Genomic DNA, 9,105 nt, shown 5'->3' on the forward strand with positions numbered 1-9,105 from the left:
TCTTATCAAGTGGGGTCCCACAGGAATTGAAGTTAATTTTGTCTTTTTCTTGAAGTGCTAGACCACGTGATGAGGGGACACGTGCTGTGACGAGATTCGGACATGGCTCTTTGTCTGAATGGGCAGGCAGGGATGTCACGTGCTGGAAGATCCATTATTGTAGTTGTTGTAGACTTGTATTGATGGTAAAAGATAGTGCTAGCATGGAGGGATGCTAGGGAAGCTTCCAAAGCGATGCCGTTTGATTGAAGATAGTGGTGTTTACAAGGAGACATCATGTGAATAGATTTCCCAGTGGATGGTTGATGGAATTTGGATTTTTTTTTATAAATATTTGTTTTCAAACTAGTTGCTAGGCATGATGGAAGGATTCAATTGAACAATGTTTAATACTTTGAAAACTATTACAAAAATTAATTGAAGGATCCAATTGAAAATGGTTGGCAAGGTGAGAACTAGCTGGATTTTTATTTTATTTTATTAGTTGTGATGATGGCATATTGGTTTAACCTTTGCTGAGTGCCCGTTCTTTTACAATTATTTTATACTATAGTTATCATAAATTACTTGAGTTATAAGTTGTTGGATTAATTCTAAAATGATATTTGATCATTTCAATTTAGATATTTTAAAAGAATTATTAAATTTAATCTGGTTAGATTTGATTTTATTAACTATTAATTACTTGTATTATTGGATCACTTATTGGATCAAGTTTAATAATTATATTTTATTTTATTTTTATAAATATCAAAATTAAAAATTATTTTCCTTTTCCTTTTCCTTTTCCTATAGGCATTTCTATTGAGATTGCTTAATGAGTTTTATTATATATTTTCAATAAACAGTTTCATTATATTTTTTTCAAATTAGTTTCTAGGTATGATGGAAGGATTCAATTGAAGAATGTTTAATACTTTGAAATCTATTAAAAAAATTAGTTCAAGGATCCAATTGAAAATGATTGGCAAATTGAGAGCTAGGTTGATTTTTCTTTTTGAGTCATGATGATAGATCATTGGTTTAATCTTTGTTGAGTGCCCCTTTTTGACAATTATTATACATTATAGTTATCAAAATAATTCGGGTTGTAAACTTGTTAGATTAAGTTTTTGCAATGAAAATGATTTTAACTTGGATGTTTTTAAAAAATTATTAAAGTTGACTTGATTAGATTTAATATAATCAACCATTAATTATTAGATTATTAGATTATTTCCTTGAATCAAATTTAATGAATATATTACTAAAATTAAAAATCATTTTCCTTTTCCTTTAGGCATTTCTATTGGCATTGCTTAATGAGTTGCATTATATATTTTCAACAAATAGTAATGAAAAAGAAAGGAAAATAACTTTGGTACCATCCAAATATGTCTTGCATAGACGCAGCTAAAGGGGCAGTGTTCCTTTTTTTTTTCTTTTTCTTTTACTAGAGGAAGAAGGTATCGCACAAGAGCAACAGCAAGCAGATACAAGTAGGAATCATAAAGGAGGCAGGGAAAAGAAATCAATGGTGTGGTCCCTATCATAGAGGAGATAATAATCATATAGTCAAAGTTTGTGGGCTAACCATGTCCTTACTGCATGGTGGGAGGAAATCCTTAACAAAACCCCATTGATTTATCTAGTTTAAAAGCAGCATAAATAATTAAAAAAATAAAAACATAATTTTGCAAAAGTAAAAAATCAAAATGAAGTGTTTAAAAAATTTAAGAGGGTAATATATTAAATTAATTTGAATTAATCTAAATTAATATATAAAATCTATTATCTGAATTATAAAACTATCATAATCTTATAGAAGTTAAATTAAAAAAAAAATATTGAAACTCGATTTTCAATTAACTCAATGTGAATGAGTGAAATTAAAAATAGATAAAAAAAACTCAAGTTCACCGGATTAATTTATTAAATCTAGATTATGAATCTTGGATAAACTAATAAAAAATCAATCAAAATAAATTATGAAATTCAATTTCAAATTAATCTAATAATATGATAAAATTAAAAAAAATAATCAATTAAAAAAATCAGAATCAATCCTCTAAATCTTTGACTCGCATTATTTTACTAAAATAATTTTATATAAAATAAATAAAAATAAATTATGAAATTAATTTTTTATCCAACCTAAGTATTAAAAAATAAAAAAAATAATTACAAAATATATGGAAATTTTAATAAACAAAACTTTATAAGATGAAGAAGAATGATTTTCACTTATCAATTAGTTTCTGTTAATAATTTAAAGGTTTAAATATAGAAATATTAAAATAAAAACATACTTTTTCAACCAACCCATTGAAATTTATGAATCTACATTGTGATATTTCAATTATCAAAGAGAGGTCCACCTAGCAACTTTAATGATGAGTTTATATAAATTCAAGGATAGAGATCATGACTGCCCTTTAGATGGCAATTTACGGGGACAAGGAGAATTGATTTCAACCTTTTTAGATTAAAGTTCCACTTAACTTTGCAACCCACTTGGGAGAGAGACGCTATCCCGTTCCCTTGGAGGGTCCCTAAATATTCCATTGTCTTGGAACCCCACAAATGATATTTTATAAGCGACAAGCTAGTTATAATATGATATGCTATAAGTCCCTAAAAGAATTTGAGCATTGGCAACGCGTTTTTTAGCTTTTAAGAAAGATTTCATTATGAATCAGAAAATTAAAACATTCATTTAATCAAATAAATAAATATAAAAAGGAAATATTTACATAAATCAAAAACTAAATTAATCAAGAAGCTGAGAAATTGATATAAATAAAGATATCTCGGATTGTAAGGAGCCCTTCAATCTAAAGTTTTGGATGTATAGAAGAATTTTAAAAACTAAAAGGTCCAAAAATAAATGTAAAGAAAAGTGAAGGGACTAAAATAAAATATTGGGAAAATATCATGATATAAATGTGGATGAACAGTGCCTTTCATCCATTTTCAATTTGAATCCTCCTATTATCAATTTCATTTAAATTACAAAAAAAAAAAAAATTTCGGCACAAAATATGTTTTTGTTTTTATTTTAACACAACAATAACTAAATGGTAATATATTAAATTAATTTGAATTAATCTAAATTAATATATAAAATCTATTATCTGAATTATAAAACTATCATAATCTTATAGAAGTTAAATTAAAAAAAAAATATTGAAACTCGATTTTCAATTAACTCAATGTGAATGAGTGAAATTAAAAATAGATAAAAAAAACTCAAGTTCACCGGATTAATTTATTAAATCTAGATTATGAATCTTGGATAAACTAATAAAAAATCAATCAAAATAAATTATGAAATTCAATTTCAAATTAATCTAATAATATGATAAAATTAAAAAAAATAATCAATTAAAAAAATCAGAATCAATCCTCTAAATCTTTGACTGGCATTATTTTACTAAAATAACCTTATATAAAATAAATAAAAATAAATTATGAAATTAATTTTTTATCCAACCTAAGTATTAAAAAATAAAAAAAATAATTACAAAATATATGGAAATTTTAATAAACAAAACTTTATAAGATGAAGAAGAATGATTTTCACTTATCAATTAGTTTCTGTTAATAATTTAAAGGTTTAAATATAGAAATATTAAAATAAAAACATACTTTTTCAACCAACCCATTGAAATTTATGAATCTACATTGTGATATTTCAATTATCAAAGAGAGGTCCACCTAGCAACTTTAATGATGAGTTAATATAAATTCAAGGATAAAGATCATGACTGCCCTTTAGATGGCATTTTACGGGGACAAGGAGAATTGATTTCAACCTTTTTAGATTAAAGTTCCACTTAACTTTGCAACCCACTTGGGAGAGAGACGCTATCCCGTTCCCTTGGAGGGTCCCTAAATATTCCATTGTCTTGGAACCCCACAAATGATATTTTATAAGCGACAAGCTAGTTATAATATGATATGCTATAAGTCCCTAAAAGAATTTGAGCATTGGCAACGCGTTTTTTAGCTTTTAAGAAAGATTTCATTATGAATCAGAAAATTAAAACATTCATTTAATCAAATAAATAAATATAAAAAGGAAATATTTACATAAATCAAAAACTAAATTAATCAAGAAGCTGAGAAATTGATATAAATAAAGATATCTCGGATTGTAAGGAGCCCTTCAATCTAAAGTTTTGGATGTATAGAAGAATTTTAAAAACTAAAAGGTCCAAAAATAAATGTAAAGAAAAGTGAAGGGACTAAAATAAAATATTGGGAAAATATCATGATATAAATGTGGATGAACAGTGCCTTTCATCCATTTTCAATTTGAATCCTCCTATTATCAATTTCATTTAAATTACAAAATCAAAAAAAAAATGCGGCACAGAATATTTTTTTTATTTTAACACAACAATAACTAAATAGAAAATAAATATAAACAAATAACTAAGTCTATTTTCTAAAAAAATGAATCATGAAAAGAAAAAAAATTAAAAAAATATTGCCGAACTATAAAATAAAATAAAAGGATGAAAAAAATAAATTACTATTACAAGGTGTTTTACTTTTACAGTGAAAGACATTTAAATTTTTTATGATAATAATAATAATAATTAATTCATTCACAATCATTTCTCCCTCGATAGTGCTAAAGCTTCATATTGTCATCTACGTTTGGGTGGCCATATCTATCAATCTATCTAAACAAGATCTTCCCCATTTCAAGTTCTTTAGAAGATAAGATCTTCCCCTTTATTCTCAACACGATCTTGCTTATCAAACTATGTTTCATGTAATTTCTTCTTTAATTTATTAGTTCGTGCTAGATGAAGGCATCTTGGATGTTATTAAAGGCAATCAAAAACACAAAGATGCAAGGCATGAGGAGGATTAGCACGATAAAAGTGACTTCTTTTTTCCAGGAAGTGTCCAAATTAAGCACAACACATTCCAGGTTCTTGATCACTGTCATTAGCAGGATAATTTAATTGCAGTGGACAAAACACAAAGTAAGAACCAAATCCAGATCTCAATCCAAATTCCACTAGTTCATTACCTTATCAGCAAAAGAAAAAGGTATATATCTCCCTTCCTCAGGCAAAATCTCCAACTAAGCTGCCAAATTTGCCTCTATCAGGCTGTCAATCCAATAAATAATACCAATAAAGGACAGCTGCTCAAAGGTTGCTTTCATGTGCAAAACAACAGCAGCAGCAAAGTTGAGCTAGCATGTATCCATTGTCACTTCCATGAACCATCCAAATAATAATGCAATGTTTATAAATAATGCAATGTTATGATGCTTTACGTGACAGCATTATAAATAATTTACACGTGTACTAATGATTATAAAAATGATTATAAAGCTCCAATATCCCAAGAAACAAAAAGTAAACAAGTAGGGTAAGTGACGGATACTGACAAGATATAATCGTGTTTTGGTTGAGAGATGGATACAGAAGCTTAAAATAAATATGTTTTTGGAATAAATTTATAGTAAATTTTTATCATTTTAGAGCATGAAAGGCATCGTAAGGGCTAAAAATATTGTTCTTGCGAGCAAAAATACAGAAATAAAACCATGGTTTGACAACACAAATTTAACTAATTCATCGTTAATCAAAATCCCATATCTACAATAAATAGGGCACAAGTACATAATTATGTGCCTTAAAGCTTAATATGACATAACAAAATGCCTTGATTTTACCTTTTTTTTAACAGGCTTTGCTCATAAGTCCTGCTTTCCAAATCTTATGTCTGCACCCCTAAAAGGACCGGACTTATCACACATCAACCTCCACCAACGGACCGAGAGGCAAAGCATTCAACATTGCATGAAGGAAACCTCAACTCAAGATAAAACAAGTGCTTGCAAGGAAACAGGATCTTCACACAGAATCAACTTCAACCTGCTGGCGTGCCAGGTATCTTTCCCTCCGCTCTTTCTGAAATGCATATCAGAGAAGCAAAGTCAGGAAAATTTATAGGCCACAATGTTGTAAAGAATAAATAAATGGCAAACGAAATGTTCAAGACCTCACCCACTCATCTATAACGAGTCCTTCGCCAACAACTCGGGGGCCTGCATCTTCTGGAGGCTTCTTGCGTGCTTCGAGCTCAGCTTCAGCCTCAGCCAGTTGTCTTTTAAGCTTTTCCAGTGCCTTTGAAGGAAACAAAACAGAATTTCCTCGAAGATTCAGAAGGCCTGTTTTTGGTGTTTATATTTTCCTTTTAAATACAGGCAGAGAACATATAAGAGATGTATTTGTTTTACTTACAGGGCTAGGGCATTCTGGATCAAGAAAAACAACTCGTAAAATTTGCTCAACTGCTACTTGATCCTTCTGCTCATCAAACTGCATAAAAATGCATAAACATAGCTTGTTCAGCAGTTGTGTAGATCAATTCCCTTGTTTTGTAATAGAACACAACATCAGAAGCATTCTTCCTGGCATACAGACCAAAAATAAGCTTACACATTGAAATAAGAAAATTAGATCTTCAGTCCTACATGTTTCATGAAACAAGCGTATGCCAATCATAGAGAGCTCACAATTCTGATAGATGATTCAGATGAAGGAAAACAGAAGCAAAATGAAAATGCAGTCGAGAAATCCTGAAATTCATTTATTGACAAGCATTTAAACTACCGTTGAAGATTCACAAATCAGAGTTGGAAGTCGGAACAAAGAAGGCTAGCCTATCGAAAGTTCATATTGAACGACTGATGCATCCACTTCTTATTTTCTACTTACAATGCTGTTTTTTTTGCCAGAGTTCTCTTTTAAGTAATTCTTACAACTAATCTATCACCCTTAGTAATGATGCTTATGACCATGTTGAAAACCAATAGTTTTATCAACAAAACAAAGGAAGATGTTCATCAAAACATGTTGACAGGAGCTTAATGTAGAATCAATAATAAAAAACAGATGATAGGTGCAGACAATATACCATCTCAGGAACATATTCCATTTCTCCTTTCACTTTCAAGCTCATGATCTTGAACTTTACCCTGCTTTTCTGATCCAGTAGTCTCTCATTGTTCTCTGGAGGCTCCACAAACTTGAATACTGTTGGCAAGTAATGATTCAGAATGATAATTCCCTAAAATCAAAATGTATACAGCGCACACAGTCCCTGATCATTTTATTGGGCACAATGAACAAGATAGGTGGTGGAGGAGATATTGATTACCAGTTGCAATAAGACTTTCACCAGGTGCAAGTATAGCCCCGGGAGGACGCATGTAACAGCTCTTTGGTGCAGTTGTTTGGAACTACAACAGCCATCATATCACCAATAATTCCCAAAAAAAATGATAAACATAAAAATCATTGATAAAAAAAAAAAGACAGATTATTCGTACCTTGAAAGCTACATGAGACTTGCTAGTGTTTTTTATGCCAATGGCACTCCTAACCTGTTTTCCTGGTTCATCTTCAATGCAATAAGATTGAAACAAACTAAGAACCAAGCAAACACAAATCCAGTTCATTGCAAAATTTACAGTAATGGAAACACACACATAAAGTAACCCCAGAAATAGCAAGATTAATCAAGAAAAACTAGTCCATCTGTATAATGATAGCTTCAAATGTGAAAACCAATAATAATAATAATAATAATAATAATAATAATAAAAGATTTCTCAGCTCCAAGTACATTAATCGAGAAAAGTTCGATGATTTGCTTTTTGATATACAATGAGCAAACCCAATCAGGTTTCTTAAACTTGTTTGATTTTGAAAACTAAAGAATAATCAATCTGTTTTCATAAGGACTCGACATTATCATCCTCAAAAAGTTCATTTCCCTTCAATAAATTAACCCCCCCTCCCCAGATCATCACAAACAACAAATGAATCTATTAATCACAGTTCATATCAGATAAAACATGCAGACGACAATCTAAGCTGTGTAATCTATAACATCGACAAGTTAGAATATCTTTGCTTGAAATAAAAACAAAGAAACCCAGATCACACAAACTAAAGAAAACAGCAAAGAAAAAAAAGTAAAAAAGAGTCCAAGTTGTGCATACAGAACAAAAACCAAAAGAATATAGACAACAAAAAGAACCCAAAACCTCAATACTTACAAGGGAAGAATAGCTTGTTAGGAGGATCAAGCCTGAGTCTTCTTCTAGTAGGCAACAAAGACTTAGTAACAAACGATACTGCATTAGTCGAATAATAAAGACTCGATCTTGTCTCTCCAAGCTGGTTACTTTGGTTCTGCTGACAACCATTGTTGCCATTGCTGTTATTACTGCTCATGGAACTTGAAGATGTTGAAGAAGAAGAAGTGGTAGTATTAGTTGAAGAAGTGGCATTGCCATTGCCAGTGCCCGTGCTCGTTTGCCAGAAAGGCATTTTGCGAAGACTAAACTTTCATTTCACACTCTGCTTAAAAGATGGAAAATTTGAATAGTTTTGTTTTTTTTTTTTTGGAGGGGTTTTGTACTTTAGTTATATTTTCTATTTTTATAAAAAATAATAATAATTATAATTATAATAATGGATTTTTAGTTGTCACGATCATTAAACTTGATCTTGCAGGTCCACTTGGAGTGTGTTTAGCTTATGTTTGGAATTTTGTTTCGGTGTATCCGATTTTAAAAAATATATATTAAATTAATATTTTTTTAAAATAATTTTAATATATTAATATTTAAAATAAAAAATATTTCAAATATATTTTTAAATAAAAAATACTCTTCAAAAACATTTTATACTGTAATATCAAACAAATACATGACCACCCTATCATAAATTGAGGGTAAAAATAAAATTAAATTAAAAATTAATTTGATTTAATTGGGTTAATAATAAAAATTTAATTAATTTTTGTTAAATTAAAATAATATTATTATAAATTAAAAAATTAAAATAATATTATTTTAATTATCCTAATCAACCCAGCTTAACTCCGGGAAAGGGGTTATGGTTGATTTATTTGTCTATTTGAGGAGGAATTGCATAGATTTTTTGTGTTTGGTAATAATTATTTAAAAAATCAAAATAACAAACACATCCATAATATGGTTATTTTTTTGTTCACATGCTTCCATTATTTTGGTTTTAAGAATCTACCCAATCCATATATCCTATTTTACAGTATATTGTTTAG

At 29.2% G+C, this 9,105-nt stretch overlaps 1 protein-coding gene across 3 annotated transcripts; it reads right to left on the reverse strand.

Moving 5' to 3' along the window:
- Positions 1-5,290: 5,290 nt before the first annotated feature.
- On the reverse strand, positions 5,291-8,413 carry LOC105141811 (vesicle-associated protein 4-2-like). 3 transcript variants are annotated; one of them, XM_011049176.1, is made up of 8 exons: positions 8,075-8,413; positions 7,343-7,413; positions 7,171-7,252; positions 6,928-7,046; positions 6,252-6,329; positions 6,015-6,134; positions 5,813-5,918; positions 5,291-5,443 (listed from the first exon to the last, which is right to left on the reverse strand). In XM_011049176.1, the coding sequence occupies exons 1-7, from the start codon at positions 8,346-8,348 to the stop codon at positions 5,862-5,864; spliced, it is 801 nt and encodes a 266-aa protein (XP_011047478.1). In that variant the 5' UTR covers positions 8,349-8,413; the 3' UTR covers positions 5,291-5,443; positions 5,813-5,861. The 3 variants fall into 3 exon arrangements, with proteins under 3 accessions (XP_011047478.1, XP_011047477.1, XP_011047476.1); XM_011049175.1 differs by lacking the exon at positions 5,291-5,443 and adding an exon at positions 5,560-5,674 and having other exon boundaries at positions 5,816-5,918; XM_011049174.1 differs by lacking the exon at positions 5,291-5,443 and having other exon boundaries at positions 5,560-5,918.
- Positions 8,414-9,105: the final 692 nt, after the last annotated feature.

Source organism: Populus euphratica, unplaced genomic scaffold, assembly GCF_000495115.2.
Source record: "Populus euphratica unplaced genomic scaffold, PopEup_1.0 scaffold132.1, whole genome shotgun sequence".
Classification (NCBI taxonomy): Eukaryota; Viridiplantae; Streptophyta; class Magnoliopsida; order Malpighiales; family Salicaceae; genus Populus; species Populus euphratica.